The sequence below is a fragment of the Somniosus microcephalus genome, chromosome 3 (assembly GCF_052327205.1).
Source record: "Somniosus microcephalus isolate GS21.2 chromosome 3, FLI_Smic_1.0, whole genome shotgun sequence".
In the NCBI taxonomy this organism is placed as follows: domain Eukaryota; kingdom Metazoa; phylum Chordata; class Chondrichthyes; order Squaliformes; family Somniosidae; genus Somniosus; species Somniosus microcephalus.
The window spans coordinates 297,959,100-297,979,481 of record NC_140989.1 but is presented as its reverse complement, the minus strand read 5'-3'; the positions used below and the strand labels follow the sequence as shown (position 1 = coordinate 297,979,481).

At 46.0% G+C, this 20,382-nt stretch overlaps 1 protein-coding gene across 9 annotated transcripts in view; it reads left to right on the top strand.

Annotated features, from left to right (window-relative positions):
• LOC147122084 (disabled homolog 1-like) overlaps positions 1-20,382 on the top strand; it is a 454,991-nt gene that overhangs the window by 369,771 nt on the left and 64,838 nt on the right. For 7 of the 9 annotated variants that reach the window (XM_085982823.1, XM_085982827.1, XM_085982822.1 and 4 more), the window contains one exon: positions 13,900-13,998. In XM_085982823.1, coding sequence (XP_085838949.1) covers positions 13,900-13,998 — 99 coding nt within the window. Of the gene's footprint in view, positions 1-13,899; positions 13,999-19,095; positions 19,179-19,260; positions 19,351-20,382 lie in introns of those variants that run through there. The other 2 variants (XM_085982830.1, XM_085982831.1) reach the window with 2 other exon arrangements.

Sequence of the window (20,382 nt, the reverse complement as noted above, 5' to 3'; positions counted from 1 at the left end):
CTGGGACAAGTGCTTGACATCTGCTCAGTGTGCCAGCGTGGCTACAATTGGTAAATCAACATGTGGAGATCATGGGTGTAAATTTATTTCCTATTAATTTATGTGGCAGTGAGTTGCAGTATAAACATGCTATCAATATAAAATTTTCTTGGAAACAGACTACCATCTCTATAGAGATTGAGTCTCACCATCACTACAAATTATTATTACATTTATTTAGCAACATAAGCCAATATTTCTCTTCATTTTTCAAAAATAGAAAGACAAATAATTCCTCACAACTATTCCTCTGATGAAAAGATGAAAGAATGGCCATTTAGATGGGGCTCATGTTGCTGTATTCATTTTCATACAATGTCTCTCTATTCTTCAATTATTGCACACACACAGCAAGGAATAAAATGCAGATTTTTTATCTCTGGGCAATTGGCACCAACCCACACACGGTTTTCAACCTGCATGGTTCAAAGCCAAAAATAAAGCCTTATTGTATAAAGCAGATTGCTGATTTAAATTGTCAGGTTAACGCAGATAGACAGTAACTATATTATTTTGTTGAAACAAACTTTATTAAAATGTCAAACACTGCAGATTCACATCATGTTCGATTTCAATCAGAAACATTTTGACTGTTTAAATGTGACTAATCTAGTTTCATAACAAAATCAAGAATTTAATAACACTTTGCCCTGTGAAGGTTTGAATTCTAAGTTCTTATTTCCTATCAGCAAGATTTCATTTTCAGAAATTACAGTAAAATAAATTTTATTTTAAAAGCCATCAGCCCCTGTAATTAAGTATTTCTCATGGATAAGTAGGTGGCAGCTAAGGTAGCCTGGTCAGGCGTTTCTGCCACATCATCCAAAATTGGCCAAAGCAGCGCAAAAGGTCATGAAATGTCAAGCACAAGTTACGTCCAGCGCAAATCCAGTTTCCGCGATCTTTTGTGCTGGTTTAAAAGGCAATGTGCTGGAAACCAGCTCTGCCCACAAAACTGGCCACACCCCCTGACATAAGAAAACTACTAACTTGGTCTAGGTAGTAAACAAGGCTTTAATCAACTGTTTTTCAACATGGAGATCTAGTTGTGTCCTTCACTAGTTCCTGTTAAAGAATGTCCTGAGCAAGCTGGGCCATGCCCGAGTATTTATACTCTCCCTGGACAGCACCACCAGCAGGCCGCCCAGTATCATTTCATAAGTCATTTCCACATGAATGACAAGATTCATGTCACCCCTGATCGAATTAATCATCACGGCGAGCTTCCGCTAATTGTGCCCATTTGTGGGTTTTCAAGGAACTGTCCACTAAGAAACTGACTACTGTACACCAATGAAACTAGTAAATGGTTCTGTATAGATTTTGTTAAAGCCATTTTGAGTTATTTAAAATCAGGTTACTCACCGTGGTGGACTAGACTCTCTTGATTAAAAGTGCTTATTTTTGGTGATAAACCCATTTTCAGCTGTATTAATAAAACTGCACCTGGTTGCCACTCTTAAATACATCAAGGAATATTTTTTAATGCCAAAATATTTTTTTAAATGACATTCTAAAACACTGCCCAATTGCGTTGGTTCATGGAAGGTTTTATGTTCGGTGTTATTCAAATGTTTGAGCAGAAACTCAATTTTTGAGCACTAGCGCAATCACTGATTGCACCCAAAGCAGAAACTTTACCCCCTATCTTTTTAGGGATTGGTGGGGTAGAATGTGATTTATTTCCCTTCAGTTTTCCACCCTTCTCCTTTACATTTTAGAGTCTGTTACCCTTTTCACTCTAGAAATTTTGATGTGTGTTTCCGACTAATCTCTTTGTTGCGCCCTCACTCTTTACATCCTCAAGGGTGTTCCCAATTGCCCTGATTTCTAGGTAAAGTAACATAACATGCCCAAGTTAATATAATTGCAAAATACTGCGGATGCTGGAAATCTGAAATAACAACAGAAAATGCTGGAAATACTCAGCAGGCCAGGCAGCATCCGTGGAGAGAGAAACAGAGTTAACGTTTCAGGTCTGGGACCCTTCATCAGAACTGGAAAAAGCTGGCGATGTAACAGATATTAAGCAGGTGCAGAGACGGAGGGGGGTGGGGGGGGCGGGGTTAGGAGGGGAGGAAGAAATAGAAAGAACATCTTGTACTTTTGTAAGAGGCAGGAAAGATAAAATGTTGCAAATGGGAATGGCAAAAATCACACTGCATGAAAAATGGGGGCAGGGATAATTATCTGAAATTGTTGAACTCAATGTTGAGTCCGGCAGGCTGCAAAGTGCCCAATCGAAAGATGAGGTGCTGTTCCTCGAGCTTACGTTGAGCTTCATTGGAACAATGCAATAGCCCGAGGACAGAGAGATCAGAGTGGGAGTGAAGCGGTGAATTAAAGTGACAGGCGACCGGAAGCTCAGGGTCACCCGTACGAACTGAACGGAGGTGTTCCGCAAAGCGGTCGCCCAATCTGCGTTTGGTCTCCCCAATGTAGAGGAGACTGCATCGTGAGCAGCGAATACAGTATATTAAATTGCAAGAAGTACAAGTAAATCGCTGTTTCACCTGGAAGGGGTGTTTGGGGCCCTGGACAGTGGGAAGGGAGGAGGTAAAAGGGCATGTGTTGCATCTCCTGCGCTTGCATGGGAAGGTGCCAGGTGAAGGAGCAGGGCTGTTGGGGGTGATTGAGGAGTGGACCAGGGTGTCGCGGAGGGAGCAGTCCCTTCGGAATGCTGAAAGGGGAGGTGAGGGGAAGATGTGTTTGGTGGTGGGATCACGTTGGAGGTGGCGGAAATGGCGTAGGATGATCCGTTGAATGTGGAGGCTGGTGGGGTGAAAGGTGAGGACAAGGGGAACCCTATCGTGGTTCTGGGAGGGAGGGGCAGGGGTGAGAGCAGAAGTGCAGGAAATAGAACGGACACGGTCAAGGGCCGTGTCAACCACGGTAGAGGGGAATCCTCGGTTGAGGAAAAAGGAAGACATGTCAGAAGCACTAGTATGGAAGGTGGCATCGTCAGAACAGACGCGGCAGAGACGGAGAAACTGGGAGAAAGGAATAGAGTCCTTACAAGAAGCGGGGTGGGAGGAAGTGTAGTCCAGGTAGCTGTGGGAGTTGGTGGGCTTGTAGTGGATGTTTGTTGAAAACCGATCGCCAGAAATGGAGACAGAGAAGTCAAGGAAGGGAAGGGAAGAGTCGGAGATGGACCATGTGAAGGTGAGGGAAGGGTGGAAATTGGAAGTAAAGTGAATGAACTTATCCAGTTCAGGGCGAGAGCAGGAAACGGCACCAATACAGTCATCGATGTACCGGAAAAAGAGGTGAGGGAGGGGACCTGAGTAGGACTGGAACAAAGAATGTTCCACATGTCCCATGAACAGGCAGGCATAGCTAGGGCCCATGCGGGTTCCCATAGCAACACCTTTAATTTGGAGGAAGTGAGTGGAGTCAAAGGAGAAGTTGTTCAATGTGAGAACAAGTTCAGCCAGGCGGAGGAGGGTGGTGGTGGATGGGGACTGGTTGGGCCTCTGTTCAAGGAAGAAACAGAGCGCCCGAAGGCCGTCCTGGTGGGGGATGGAGGTGTAGAGGGATTGGACGTCCATGGTGAAAAGGAGACGGTTGGGGCCAGGAAACTGGAAACTTAAAGTGACGGAGGGCGTCGGAAGAGTCGTGAATGTAGGTGGGAAGAGACTGGACAAGGGGAGAAAAAATAGAGTCGAGATAGGAAGAGATAAGTTCCGTGGGGCAAGAACAGGCTGAAACGATGGGTCTACCAGGGCAGTCCTGTTTGTGGATCTTGGGAAGGAGGTAGAAGCGGGCTGTGCGGGGTTGGGGGACTATGAGGTTGGCGGCCATGGAGGGAAGATCTCCAGAGGAGATGAGGTCAGTGACACACTTGGAAACAATGGCTTGATGTTTGCTAGTGGGGTCATGGTCCAGGCGGAGGTAGGAGGAGGTGTTGGAGAGCTGGCGTTCAGCTTCCGCACGGTAGAGGTCGGTTCGCCAAACAACAACAGCACCACCCTTATCAGCAGGTTTAATGATAATGTTAGGGTTGGATCGGAGAGAATGGAGTGCTGCAAGTTCAGAGGGAGTTAGGTTGGAGTGAGTGAGGGGAGCAGAGAAATGGAGACTGCCGATGTCACGTCGGCAGTTAGCAATGAAAAGATCTAGAGAGGGTAGAAGGCCAGAGGGAGGGGTCCAAGTAGAACGAGAATTTAGAAAGCGGGAGAAAGGATCAGCCGTGTAGGGGGAAGACTCCTGGCCAAAGAAGTGGGCACGGAGACGAAGGCGACGGAAGAAGAGCTCAGCATCGTGCCGAGCTCGAAATTCACTCAGGTGGGGGCGTAAGGGGATGAAGCTCAGGCCTTTGTTGAGGACTGAACGTTCGGGGTCAGAGAGGGGAAGGTCAGAGGGGATAGTGAAAACACGGCAGGGGGTGAGACTGGAAGAAGGGATCGGATCGGAGGAAAGTAACGGGGAAGAAGGTTCTGGGGGGGGCGTTGGTGTCCACGAGTTGACGAAACTTGCGATCCTTGACATCAGAAAGGAAGAAAAAGTTTTTTGTTGAAGTGTCGGATGAGTCGAAGGATGAAATGGAACTGTGGACCCGGACAGCATTGAAATAGAATGCATCGGTGCTGCTGAAGAGAGAGATCAAGGTTGTTCATGTGACGGCGCATGGAGTTGAGCGTGGATCTCAAGATGCGGCGAGAGCAGTAGTTTGAAGAACGATAAATATCGAGGAGATATTTGTAATCCTGGATGGACCATTTAAGAGATTGCTTCACCGATTGTTTCTCTACCCTGCTTCCATGGGATCTTTCTTAACTTGTAGAGGTGGCAGAGGAACTTAACCTTATCTTAGGCAACTAGCGCCCGCAGCTCGCCAGTGAAATATAAATGAGGCTGACTGAGCAATTTGCCTTGGTCCTGCAAACGGCTTCTTTAGGCGCGTGCACTGCACCGTGATCGTGCGCACTGCACTGCACCGGGATCACACACACTGCACCGGGATCGTGCGCACTGCACCATGATCATACACACTGCACCGGGATCACGCGCACTGCACCATGATCGCACGCACTGCACCGGGATCGCACGCACTGCACTGCACCGTGATCACGCGCACTGCACCGGGATCGTGCGCACTGCACTGCACCAGGATCACACACACTGCACCGGGATTGCACCCACTGCACCAGGATAACACACACTGCACCGGGATTGTGCGCACTGCACCATGATTGCGCGCATTGCACCATGATCATGCGTACTGCACCGGGATCGTGCCCACTGCACCAGGATCGCGTGCACTGCACCATGATCGTGTGCATTGCACCATGATCGTGCGCACTGCACCGGGATCGCGCCCACTGCACCAGGATCGCGCGCACTGCACCATGATCGCGCACAATGCACCATGATCGCGCGCACTGCACCGGGATCGCGCCCACTGCACCGGGATCACGCCCACTGCACCAGGATCACGCACGCTGCACCATGATCGTGCCCACTGCACCGGGATCGCGCCCACTGCACCGGGATCGCGCGCACTGCACCATGATCGCACGCACTGCACCATGATCGCGCGCACTGCACCATGATCGTGCCCACTGCACCGGGATCGCACCCACTGCACCGGGATCAGGCGCACTGCACCACGATCGTGTGCACTGTACCGGGATCGCGCCCACTGCACTGGGATCGCACGCACTGCACCGTGATCGCGCGCACTGTACCATGATCGCGTGCACTGCATCGGGATCACGCCCACTGCACCGGGATCTCGCCCACTGCACCGGGATCGCACGCACTGCACCGGGATTGCGTGCACTGCACCGTGATCACATCCACTGCACTGGGATCGTGCGCACTGCACCGGGATCGCGCCCACTGCACCGGGATCGCGCCCACTGCACCGGGATCGCGTGCACTGCACCGTGATTGCACCCACTGCACTGGGATCGCGCGCACTGCACCGGGATCGTGCCCACTCTGGGTGTGATCCAATTTTTTGGCCACTATATTTAAAAACAATTGTAATGTTGTTAGGCTATCTTGATTGTACTACCTTACGCTGGCATAATCGTAAGATTTTAACAGAAGGATATTGAGAACAATTTTGTCCTACATTCAGTCATACTGGCTGGGGTTTTCTGTTTGCATGCTTGCCAGCCCATGAGTTGCCCCCATTCATTTTAATAGACAGCAAAATCGTGAACTGGCAAGTGCAGTCGTGGAAAATCCTGGCCATTGTGTCCTCACATTGGGTCCAGGTGATCCTTTCCAAACTTTCTTACATGGCACCATTCTCAGCCTGAGGAGAATTGGTACAGTTTATAAAAACAGACCACATCCCCAGCTTCTTTATCAGGGACATAACTGATACGCTTATCAATTACTTCATAAAAGGTGATGAGTCGAAGAAGAGATGATGAGTCGAAAGAAGAGATGAATAAGGCTTTTATTAGCTAAGAAGAGACCATGCTTCTTCGTGAGTGACTGAACAAGTCTGAACGAAACCCACACAGTGGTGGGTGGAGTCAGCTGAGGCATGCCTCCATACACAGCGCCACCCAGAGGTGGCAATATACAATACAGTGGTTTACCACATTCACCCCTTGTTTAATGTGAAGTCCGGCGGGGTGAAGGGTACTACAAGTTAAGTCTATCAGGAGGCCTTGTCTGACGTCCTGATCGTCGTGGTGGCGGCGGTGGTGTTGCAGCATCCGACGTCGGGTCTGGTGTCTGGGTGGTTGGCGAAGATTCCTGGGGCTTTGGCATGCCGTCTGCAGGGGTTGGGTTGGGAGGGGTGGTGGGGGATAACAGTGGTAAGGGGGATAACGGTGGTAAGGGGGATAACGGTGGTAATTCAGGGGTACCCGAGGGTGCGAGATCTCGTATGGAGACCGTGTCCTCCCGCCCGTCTGGGTATGTCACCCAGGCATACTGGGGGTTGGCGTGTAGGAGGTGCACCCGCTCGACCAGGGGGTCCGTTTTATGCGTCCTCACGTGCCTCCGCAGTAGGACGGGCCCAGGAGAAGTCAACCATGCCGGTAGCGAGGTTCCCGATGTAGACTTCCGGGGGAAAACGAACATTTTCTCATGAGGGGTCGCATTAGTGGCAGTACAAAGCAGTGACCGAATGGAGTGGAGCGCTGCAGGGAGGACCTCCTGCCAGCGGGAGGTCGGAAGGCCCTTAGATTTTAGTGCTAAGAGGACTGCCTTCCAAACCGTCGCGTTCTCCCTTTCCACCTGGCCGTTCCCCCGGGGGTTGTAACTGGTGGTCCTGCTCGTGGCGATACCTCTTGTTAGCAGGTACTGCCGAAGTTCGTCGCTCATGAACGATGAGCCCCTGTCGCTATGTATATAGCTGGGGAACCCGAACAGAGCGAAGATGTCATTCAGACACTTGATGACCGTGGTACTGGTCATGTCTGGGCAAGGGATGGCAAAGGGGAAACGGGAGTACTCATCAACTATGTTGAGGAAGTACACATTGCGGTCAGCGGAGGGGAGGGGCCCTTTAAAATCGACGCTCAGGCGTTCGAAGGGGCGGGTGGCCTTGATCAGGCTTGCTCTGTCCGGCCTATAGAAGTGCGGTTTGCACTCGGCGCAGATTTGGCAGCTCTTGGTCATGGTCCTGACCTCCTCGATGGAGTAGGGCAGGTTACGGGATTTGATAAAATGGAAAAACCTGGTGACCCCCGGGTGGCAGAGGTCATTGTGGAGGGACTGCAGCCTATCACTCTGCGCGTTGGCGCATGTACCACGTGATAGGGCATCTGGGGGCTCATTGAGTTTCCCTGGCCGATACAAGATATCATAATTGTAGGTGGAGAGTTCGATTCTCCACCTCAAGATCTTGTCGTTCTTGATTTTACCCCTCTGCTTATTATTAAACATAAAAGCTACTGAACGCTGGTCAGTGAGCAGGGTAAATCGTTTCCCGGCCAGGTAATGCCTCCAGTGACGCACCGCTTCTACAATAGCCTGGGCCTCCTTTTCGACGGAGGAGTGTCTCGTCTCGGGGCCCTGGAGGGTCCTTGAGAAAAAGGCCACGGGTCTGCCTGCCTGGTTAAGGGTCGCGGCTAGGGCGAAGTCGGAGGCATCGCTCTCCACTTGGAAGGGGATGGACTCATCCACCGCGTGCATTGCGGCCTTCGCGATATCGTTCTTGATAAGAGTGAAGGCTGCACACGCCTCTGGTGTCAGGGGGAAGGAGGTGGCTTTGATGAGGGGCCTGGCTTTGTCTGCATAGAGGGGCACCCACTGGGCGTAGTAGGAGAAAAACCCCAGGCATCTCTTCAGTGCTTTTTGGCAGTGGGGAAGGGGTAGCTCCATTAGGGGGCGCATTCTGTCGGGGTCGGGCCCGATGACTCCGTTCTCCACCACGCAGCCGAGGATGGCCAGGCGCTTGGTGTGAAACATACATTTTTCCTTATTGTACGTTAGGTTCAGCCGTTGGGCCGTACGGAGGAAATTTGCTAGATTAACGTCGTGGTCCTGCTGGTCGTGGCCGCAGATGGTGACGTTATCCAAATAGGGGAAGGTTGCCCGCAGCGCGTTCTGGTCAACCATTCGGTCCATCTCCCTTTGGAAGACCGAAACCCCGTTGGTGACGCCGAAGGGGACCCTAAGGAAGTGGTAGAGGCGGCCGTTTGCCTCGAAGGCAGTATACTGGCGGTCCTCATGGCGGATGGGCAGCTGGTGGTACGCTGACTTAAGGTCAATGGTGGAGAATACTTTGTATTGCGCAATCTGATTGACCATATCAGATATGCGAGGGAGGGGGTACGCGTCCAGCTGGGTGTACCGGTTTATGGTTTGGCTGTAGTCGATTACCATGCGGCGTTTTGCAGTGGTTTTAACGACTACAACCTGGGCTCGCCAGGGGCTAGTGCTACCTTCGATAATGCCCTCCTTCAAGAGCCGCTCCACCTCAGAGCTGATAAAAGCTCTGTCCCCGGCACTGTACCGCCTGCTTTTGGTAGCGATGGGTTTACAGTCGCGGGTGAGGTTAGCGAACAGGGGAGGGGGGGGGACTTTTAATGTGGAAAGGCTGCAGGTGGTTTGCAGCGGGCGATTTAAAAGTTGTTGGTTGCAGACTGTGAGTGGGGGGAGGGGTCCACCGTATGCTAGTGTGACACTCTTAAGGTGGCACTGAAAATCCAACCCTAGCAGGACGGCAGCGCAAAGACGGGGCAGGACTAGCAGTTTAAATTTTTGATATTCAGTGCCCCCTACTGACAGGGTCACCACACAGTAGCCGCTGATGTCCATTGACTGGGACTTGGACGCCATAGAAATGCGATGGTGCGTTGGCAGAATCGTGAGGGAGTGGCTACGTACCGTGTCGGGGTGGACGAAACTCTCTGTGCTCCCGCTGTCGATCAGGCAACTGGTGGCGCGGCCGTTTACCGCGATATCCATCATGGAGCTGGATAGATGGTGAGGGTGGCCTTGATCCAGCATCACGGAGGCCAGTATGTGGCTTAGTGAGTCACTATAGTCATCCGCCGAGACGGTGGTCGGTTCCGGTGACGAAATGGCGGTTGAGTGCGTTGGATACGATGGCGGCGGATGCCATGCGGCCGGGGGTACACAAAATGGCGGATAAGATGGCTGCTCCCACGGCCCGCACGCTGCGCTGCTGGCTGGCTTCCCCTTGCAGGCGTTAGCGTAATGGCCTTTCTTCCCGCAGCCCGAGCAGGTAGCTGTCTTAGCTGGGCAGTGCGCTCTGGGATGTTTTAACTGGCCACAGAAATAGCATTTTTGGGCCTGGTTACTGGGCATCGAAGCAGTTCTTACCGGAGGCTGCTGTCTCGGTTGGGTCGCTGCAGCGGTTGGTGCCGGGGGCGGCGGTCCCGTGTCCCACGGTTTCGATTGCCATGTCTCGGCGCCGTTACGGGGGTATGCCTCGAGGTTTCGGTGGGCCTCCTCTAACGAGAGCGCAAGGGCAATGGCCGTCTTCAGGTCGGGTTCCTTGCTTTCTAGCAGTCTCTGCCGGGTGTGGTCTGACTGGAGGCCCCTGACGAAGGCATCACAGGCGAGTCCCTGCGCGTGCTCCACAGCCGTTACCGCTTTACAATCGCAGTCTCTGCAGAGTGCCAGTAGCGCCCGTGCAAATGCCCCTACCGATTCTCCCGGTTGCTGCCTGCGGGATCCCAAGAGGTGTCGGGCGTAAATTGTGTTCACTGGGCGCGTATATTGCCCTTTTAGTAGCTCGAGGGCCGCCACGTACGTATTAGAGTCCCGGATTAGCATATATACTTGATGGCTCACCTGGGCGGTCAAAATTTTCAGTTTGTGATCCTCCTCTGTAACCTGTGAGATTGCGAGGAAGGATTCAAAGCAGCTCAGCCAGTGTTCAAACTTGGCTGATGCACCCACATCTTGAGGGTCGAGGTCCAGGCGTGGTGGTCTGAGGGCTCTCAGCAATGTCTGCTGTATCCGTTGCTGTTGTTGCTCCTCAGGTGTCGCCATTTAACTTTTAGCTAATAAAATTGATACGCTTATCAATTACTTCATAAAAGGTGATGAGTCGAAGAAGAGATGATGAGTCGAAAGAAGAGATGAATAAGGCTTTTATTAGCTAAGAAGAGACCATGCTTCTTCGTGAGTGACTGAACAAGTCTGAACGAAACCCACACAGTGGTGGGTGGAGTCAGCTGAGGCATGCCTCCATACACAGCGCCACCCAGAGGTGGCAATATACAATACAGTGGTTTACCACAATAACCCAATCAAAAAGAGAATCAGCCTCTTGCAGTTGCTGTTCAGCGAATGATTCCTATCAAGCCTACTGTAATTTTACTTCAACATTTGTTTTAATTAGCAGTCGTTTTGTACTCTCATTAATAAAGAATCCATCAGCAAATGAAACAATGCTGGATGAATCAGTGGTTAAGGAGATAAGAGATCTTAGCATCAACGTAATTAATGAGAAAATGGATGGCTCACTTGACTGATGGATAAATGAATCTGCATCGACTTTATTTTTCTCCCATGTATATGATGTCACTTTTTTTTCTGACAAATCAAAGCTGGCTGGCTTCTGCTGTGAATTGACCTGCTTATCTCCAGAGAGTCCTTGCAGCAGCTATAGTCGTATGAGATGGGATCCAAACAGATGACAGAAGAATTAACCATTTAATGCTGTTACACTCATCTAGAATTTGTGATTGTCATTAATTTCACCTGCACACACAAAAATCATACTGCATACAATATTACAGTATCATAAGCACCTTTTGACCAATTGCCATAAGTTAATCCACTAGTTTTACTGCTAACGTGACCTTTTCCTACTTTCCTTGGACGTGTGTAAAATCTCTATGTGCCCATGTCTTGAGGCTCTGTAACAGAAGGTTAGAAAAATGACATCTAAATCCTGAAATCTCTTAAACTGTGATCTGGAACAGCAGCAATATGTGTGTGTGTCACTACAAAGAAATAATTTATTAAAAGAAAATGGAATTGCTTCTCTTCCACTGTCTCACTGTGTTTTGTAAACTCCTTTGTTTTCAAACATGCAGATCTGAGTTCTCATGGAAGCTTGGACTCTGGATCTGTTGCATGTGCATACACCCAAGATGTGACCTTACCTTTGCATATTTCACATAACTGATAGCCCTTCTGCCTCTGAGTTAGACGATTGTGGTTTGAAGCCTCACTCAAGGATTTGAGCACATAATGCAGGCTAATACTTCAGTAGAGTACCAAAGCACTGCTGTATTAACAGAAATGTTTGTTTAAACCAAGCCCCCAGCTGCCTGTTTCTCGTGGGTCAAGTGGGCATAAATAGTCCCATAGCTCAATTCAAAGAAGAGAACCGGGTTCACCTGCTTTCTGGCCGCCTTCTCCTCTCAGCCAATACAGCAAAACAGATTAACTGGTTATTCATCTTATTTATGGGATCTTGTGCATCTCATTGTTCCGCATTTGCCTATGTAACAATTACTACACTTCAAAGTAAGTCATTGTATGTGAAGCGCTTTGGGATGTTTCCGAAAGATGTGGTAAGACGCTAAATAAATATTTTTTTCCCTGTTTTCTCTGATGCAACATGACAATATATTATTTGATATCAAAAGTAACGCTGCTTTATATATTGTCTTTTCCCGCGGACTGGAAGGCAGCAAATGTAACCCCACTATTTAAGAAAGGAGGGAGAAAGAAGACGGGGAACTACAGACCAGTTAGCTTAACATCAGTAGCAGGGAAAATGCTGGAATCTATTATTACGGACGTGGTAACAGGGCATTTAGAAAATAATAATAGGATTGGGCAGAGTCAACACGGATTTATGAAAGGGAAATCATGTTTGATGAATCTGTTAAGAGTTTTTTGAGGTTGTAACAAGAATAGATAAGGAGGAACCAGTGAATGTGGTGTATTTGGATTTTCAGAAGGCATTCGATAAGGTGCCACACAAGAGGTTATTAAACAAAATTAGGACTCCTGGGATTGGGGGTAATATACTAGCATGGATTGAGGATTGGTTAACGGACAGAAAACAGAGAGTAGAAATAAACAGGTCATTTTCAGGTTGGCAGGCTGTAACTAGTGGGGTACCGCAAGGATCAGTGCTTGGGCCTCAGCTATTCACAATCTACATCAATGATTTGGATGAGGGGACCAAATGTAATATATCCAAGTTTGCTGATGATACAAAGCTGGGTGGGAATGTAAATTGTGAGGAGGATGCAAGGAGGCTTCAAGGGGATATAGACAGGCTAAGTGAGTGGGCAAGAACATGGCAAATGGAATATAATGTGGAGAAATGTGAAGATATCAACTTTGGTAGGAAAAATAGAAAAGCAGAGTTTTTTTTAAATGGTGAGAGATTGGGAAATGTTGGTGTTCAGAGGGACCTGGGTGTCCTTGTACACGAATCACTTAAAGTTAACATGCAGGTACAACAAGCAATTAGGAAAGCAAATGGTATGTTGGTCTTTATTACAAGAGGATTTAAGTATAAGTGTAAAGACGTCTTACTGCAATTATATAGGGCCCTGGTGAGACCACACCCGGAGTATTGTGTAAAGTTTTGGTCTCCTTACCTAAGGAAGGATATACTTGCCATAGAGGGAGCGCAATGAAGGTTCACTGGACTGGTTCCTCAGATGGGGGGATTGTCCTATGAGGACAGATTGAGTAGACTAGGCCTATATTCTCTAGAGTTTAGAAGAATGAGAGGTGATCTCATTGAAGCATACAAAATTCTTACAGGGCTTGACAGGGTAGATGCAGGGAGGATGTTTCCCCTGGCTGGAGAGTCTAGAACCAGGGGTCACAGTCTCAGAATAAGGGGTCGGCCATTTAGGACTAAGATGAGGAGAAATTTCTTCACTCAGAGGGTGGTGAATCTTTGGAATTCTCTACCCCAGAGGGCAGTGGAGGCTCAGTCATTGAGTATATTCAAGACCGAGATCGATAGATTTTTGAATATTAAGGGAATCAATGGCTATGGGGATAGTGCAGGAAAGTGGAGATGAGGTAGAAGATCAGCCATGATCTTATTGAATGGCGGAGCAGGCTCGAAGGGCCAAATGGCCTACTCCTGCTCCTATTTCTTATGTGCTTATGTTCAAGCTAGTGAAAACTGAAATGGTGTGAGACTACCTCTTTGAGACGGTCTTATGTTGCTTCTGAAAATCCAATGTTCAGTGACTTCATCCCCCAGATTTTGTGTCAATGTGAAATGAAAACGGTACCATTTCAGCACAGAAGCTGCAGTATAACTGGTCCAAGGAACACATGAATCAATTGAACTGCATGTGAAATAATGACAGAATTCAACAATTTTTTGGAATTTTTGTGCTTAGCAAACCGGAAACACAAGGATTGCTTGGTTGAACTTTGTGTTTTCTTATTGACACTTATTTCAAGTTGTTTTACCTCCAACAGGGAATTGCAGCTGCGGCACGCTCGAAAGGAGAACACAAGCAGAGAATCTTTCTGACCATTTCATTCGGAGGCATAAAAATCTTTGACGAAAAGACAGGAGTAAGTCACCATCCAGCAGAGTCCTATTATAAAAATATTCCTAGCTTGCAGGCTTCAGGTACTTATAGTAGGCAAGGGTGAGTTGTGTGTGAAGCCCTAAGTGGAGCTGTTGCACTGCAAGTTTCATTTCATTTTATTATTACAGTAATATTTATTATTATAAGATGTAGATGAAGGGCCAAGGCCCATAGTACAGGACAGCAACAAGGTTGAAAAGGGTAAAACATGTGTTTTGAAACTGCTGCCTGCTTACAGCAATGTGGACCCTGCAGTGCTGGGTTATACTGCTGGCGCTGTGTTTTTGTCAGCCAGGGAAAGCTTTATAATAATAATAATTCAACTTTATTGTCATTGTACAATGCACAAGTACATGAACAACGAAACGTGATCTTGCAAGCTCCCATGAGTCCAGTACAAATAACATTAACATTAAACGTAAATAGCACCATCCTGGGAGAAGCAAAGCCGCTGCGTCGGTGCGCGCCGCCATTCCATTTCCACCATTCCTCCTGTCCGACAATCTTCAGCCCAACGCCCGGGCCTGCTCACCAGCCGCCCCTCCCAGGGCTCCTTCCGTGACCTTCTCACCAACCGCCCCTCCTCAGGGCTCCTTCCGTGACCTTCTGCACCTGGTTTTCCCTGATGGTCACCCCTCCAGGTACTAACCAGGCCTGGCTCTTCTAAGCCTTGCCAGTGACCCTGTCCCTAGTCCCAGGAACAGGGATGCATGAATGAATGCTGTATGCACACACAGAGCTCAATACAGTACATCTTTACTGTTTACAAAGCGCTGGTGGGATAGGCAGCCAACTCTTTATTACTACTGAAAAGTTAAAAATTAAGTTTAAAAACTCCCTGGCTAGAATTATGGTGCTGCCTGTGCAAAGCTGAAATAGTGCGAGACTACCTCTTAGAGACAGTCTTATGCCGCTTCCCAAAATGCGTTACCAGTTCAGTAACTTCATTCCCCAGGTTTTGTGCTAATGTGAAATGTGTGCCATTTCAACACAGATGCTGCAGTATAATTGGGCCAAAGGAACACATGAATCAATAGAACTGCATAGAAATAAATAACAGAATTCAAAGACAAATACTACCTTTAAAAAAAACATGTGTCACTTCAATAGTTCACTGACTAACAGAATTGTGTGTCTGGTGCTCGAATTACACTTTGCTATGATGTATAGGGATTCAGCTCGTGACATTGTTCTATTGTTATGCTTTCCAATTTTCAAAAAGTGAAACATAGAAGTAAAATTGCATATAGGAAATTCCAAATACTCCCCAATGGCTTAATAGGTCAATATAAAACCTAGTGTTGTACTGAGCCATCCAGACTAGCGCTGAGTTAGCCAATCTCAATCAGGGTGGCAGTTGTGATATGGCATGTGTAGACTTCTCAGCGATGAGTTTTAGTTCAGAGAAAAACTGTTAAACTACAACTAATGATGATTCGGTGGTGTTGATATCTAACCAGGTCAATTAGTGTCACCAGCTTTTTTTGTACATTAATTTTTGTTACAACACCAGTACAGAGAAAGTAATTGGCTTTGGAGAGGAGAATTTCCTAAATATAGCCCAATTTAGAAGATTAGGAAGCACGTAACCCACTTGATCTTCCTGCTGACGGACGACATTTTTAAACTTCATTTGGTGTTATTCAAAGTTGTTAGTCCTTATAATGGCTGACCTGGGCAAGTTTATACATAGAGTTTATTTGTTGTCTCTCCTTAATGTTGACAGATTTCAATTGAATATGGATCATTAAAGCCATTTTTTTTTACTGATATCCATCATAAATTCATAGACTGTTGTGGGTGGATGGATAGATGAGCATATAAAATTATTTTTTCAGATGTTACCGTAACAAAAACTGGGTCACGAGATGTGCACACACATCAGGCAATGTGCACAGTGACTAATGTGATGTGCCTGCATTTTAGAACCCTCCAAATTCTTTCAATGTGAGTTCAGCAGTTATCCTTTATGTGCGGTCACTAAGTACGCAAGCAAAACCCAATTGTATAAATGGACCGAGATTTTGATTCCTGTCAAATTATGAAATTTGAGATAAGTGAATGTGCACTGAAAGTGAATAAAAATGGAAAAGAAATGCTGCCCTGGGAAGTCCTTCTGTTGTTGCCCACAGTAGTATCTGGCTTTAAGGTTTTAAAAAAAATAAATGATAGAATTGAACATTGAAAATGTGTTATTTTTTCATCCCTCTGAATCTATTGCACTACTTTATCCTAATTGTTCTTTAGCTTAGACTTGATGCTAGTGCCACTGTTGTGTGTGGTGGGTGACTTATCTGGGCCATGGCTGGACTGTCAATAACTGTGGGCTGTTATTTAGCTTAACGTCCCTTTTTAATCCCCTTGCTTGTTTTCTTGCTAAAAACTGACTTTTTACTGATTTCCTTCAAATGTACGTATTTTGGGGGAACCAATTCTGCCCCCCCCCCCCCAATTTTCTCTCGTTTTTTGACACTAACAATAAAACTCGCAAAACACATAAAAATGTGAATTAAATCAGGAATAAAAACTGACTTTAATGATCCTTAGATACGCATTAATCTTATTTAGATTGACATTTGGCAGGCCTTAAATATTATCCCATTTACCCTTTACTTAATCATTCTTTAAATGGAATAATAGAATGTATTTGAATTCATGGCCTTTCTTTTCAATTAGGTATGCTGCACATGGGTAACCTATTTAAGGAGTTACACCACATTTTAACAAGCAACATTTACCACAGGAATGCTTCACACTTCCAGGGACAATTTTAGACTCTTGCCTCGGTTCTAAATTTATCTGTGTCATGCAGGAAAGGAATGAGCTCACTGCCAGCGGGACGCAGCTAACCACTCAAAACTAGGGCAGCCCTCATACTGTTACCTGTGATTGCTTGCATTGGGTCAAGATGCAGTAACAATTACTTTATGGAGAAGCAAGAACTAGAGAAAAACGCTAAAACTTTTAGCCAGCAATAAATGATTATTATAGCTGTAAATTAGACCCAGATCATTTGAGGAATAGTATGTGTTACTGTTATCTCCTCACTTCCCGGAGAAGAGTGTCACCTTCACAAAGTAGTGTCAGAAGCCAATACAGATGACTTCATCTATTCTTATTAGTGTATGTGTGCACTGAAACACCAACATTTACTGTAGTTGAGGGCTACAGTACTGCTCACCCAAGTAATGAAAGTAATCAGGAGTCCTGAAGCCAAGGGCTATGAGAATATTATTGCGCACTCAAGGTCCTGCCATTAACTCAAAGCAATAGTTTGGTAACTTTAGCCCCAAAACTGGTCAGTGATTTTTTTTTACGCCCTTTGACTGCTGTGAGTTTACAAACTAGAAAGCATTTTAACTCATTTTGAAGTTTATGTTTTATGATATCTTTATTTTGGTCAGTCACATCAGTGGGCAATCATCTTGTTTTTATTGCTCCCTGGTGTTACTGACCAGAGATTATTGCCCAATTATGTCAATTATCTGGCAATAGAGAAAGGTACTTTCACACACATGATGACTCTCAAGCGGATCACATCAAACATTGAGTCAAAATGTACAATATACTGTACAAACCCTTTCTGAGGGATACAACAGTCAACTACCGCCATGAGTTTTACAGCAGCGACCAAAAATGTATTTGAATTATCACATTAATCAAATTGGCTATTTCTGTAACCCTGAACCTAATACATGATTTTATTTCAACTTAGGTATTAAATGTAATCAAAAGCTGTCTTATTCCTCTGTATTAACCTAAAACCAAAGGGAATTTCATGCTTTGTAAATTAAATAATATTTGCTTTATCATGTCAAGAAGGAATGGCCTTTGACCTACATGCTAATATCAGTGACAGAAGATTATTGTCTGGGAATTTTGCTGCACATTGGTTTAGAGCACTTGCGGGACCTGAATTTGAATCCACTCAAAACTGACAGATGAAATTTTCCTCTCTGGTCCTATATGAAATGAGTTGGAGCAGCCTCAACCCAATTACTAATGCTCACTAGTTCACAACACAAACTGCCGGTAATTTAGCACAACTTAGTGCAAGGATATTAGATAGAATTTAATTAGATGTTCAACCACTATTTGATGTTCCACATTAAGATTAAGGCTTATGGAATTAATAGTAAATTAGCCAGCTCAAATGAAATTAGTTTGGTGCTGCAAAGCAGAAAGTCATGAAAACATTGAGGTGATGGTGAGGTGGGGGAAGGCGAGAGAAATAGTTACTAATGGAATTCCACAGGGTTCTCTTCTGGATCCCCTGCTGCTTACACTGTTCATAAATGATATGGAGGAAAATATTTTCAGTAGGTTTCCTGATGACTGAAACTATGAAGGGTCAGCAATTGTGATCTTCAGGGGAAAAATAACTGTTATGTTTTCAAGTGAAGATTGCTGCATAGAAAAAGAACATGTAAAAGTTTGTGCTGTAACAAACGCACAATTACCTTTTTCACAGAGTCCAATATGAGGCATTGTGGAGAAGTCTGTTTGTGACCCTTGAGGCTTGAGATTTTCCAATTGTCAGTAACGCTTCATTAACTTATTTGTTTTAAATGAGTTAACGCCAATATGAAAATCTAGGCTTTGGTGTCTTTTGTCCAGGTCTTCCTACAACCTGTGCTTATATCCTGGTGTCTCTCTCCAGCTTGTAGGCCTTGCTGTCCTATTCTCAGGCTTATAGTTCGTTTTGACCCGCGAATTACAAGGGAAATAATTAATGAATCACCCAAAAGCTCTTGAGTTAAATAAGGTTGTTTATTAAAGGAAAAGAGAGAAAAGAAAACAAAAACGCTTATAGATTTAAATGGCAATACAATGCCCTTCTTAGTCTACCTGGCAATACAATGCCCTTCTTACTCTACTCTTAGCAATAAAGCTGCTCTAGCAATACAGTGCCCAACTATGTTCTAAGTAAATGGTCATACAATCACCCCGAAGTGGCCAGCTCCTGTTGATTGCAGCTCTCTCCTTCCGACAATCGGCCAGGCTCCCTTTTTGTTGACTGCAGCTCTCCTTCCAATCCCTTGACTGCAGCTCTCCTTCCGACGATTCAACTGTTGGGGTCTGATGTCATTTGGAACCCAATGCTGTTTTAACCCTTGGCTGCACACAGTGCTGACTGCACGTACCGTTTCTGCTGCGACATGGGTCTGTGGATTTATTCTTAAAGTTTATTGCAGCAATCTACTTTAATGCGGCCCCTTCTCAGAAGCAGCCTCTGTACATAAAGGTTCTTGGTTGGTTGATTTTGAATTTATGAAATTGACCTGTAACTGATGAGCATGACTGTTAAGACAAAAATAAGTACATCTCTGAAATTGTGAGTACTTCATTAACTATTATGTTTTGATTTATTTTGATACTTGCAAATTAATATTTAATGAATGGTATTCAAAGACTCATCCTCAAACACCAGACACTGTTAGAATATTCAGCGACCTACTATTATCTGTGAGACTATTGCCCCGATTTTAATCTAACCCGCCCGGCGAGAACAAGGTGGGTTCAGGTAGGACGCCTGTATTATACCCGCATGATTTTACACTTCATTGACTTCAATGGAGCATAAATTTGGGCGGGGTGTGAAACAGGAGTCCGACCTGAACCCGTCACATTCCCGCCGGGCGGGTTCGGTTAAGCTCTGGGCTAATGTGTCTGTTTTGCTAATAGTTACCAACAGAAATGAAGTACAAGTCAAGTGTTGGAGTCAGTTAAAGTGCAGGCAACATTCTCCCGGTAGCATTTAGTATATTTTGATATCAGGTATTAGTGAATTAATCAGTAATGCCAATCAGCAATAAATGTACTGCTATTCAATTTAAAACAATTCAGTTCCCTGATGGATCAGTTGGTACAGTCGTTGTCCAGCGTGGAACTTAAAACATGAAGACCAGGTTGTAACGCTGGTAGTTTAATTGCAAAACAGTCTCCGAGGTGACCAAGATGGTTAGCCTGCCTTTAGCGCAAGATGCCATCTTGGAACAGCCACCCTAAGGATGATTAAGCCCCTAATTACCAATTAAATTGGTCCCTAACGCTCAATAAAGAGGCTGCATGCCATTTTGCTGTCTAGTGCTGCAATTAACTACCTCTCCTAACAGCGACCAGCTGAACAGGAGTAAAAGAAGTTGGTGAGGATTGCGAGCACCATTTAAATCCATGCTCAGTTTTCACTGTTCACTTGCTAATTGAGATCAACTGACGACATTGCGTTTGAAGAGGACTTTTGATACACATCAGGAGATTTTCTGGGACCTTTGTCAAGACTTCACCAATACTCTATCAACATCTTTTCCGCAAATTCTCTGAGGACTTCACCTAAAAAGAGTCAGTGCTGTGCTACTCCACCTTA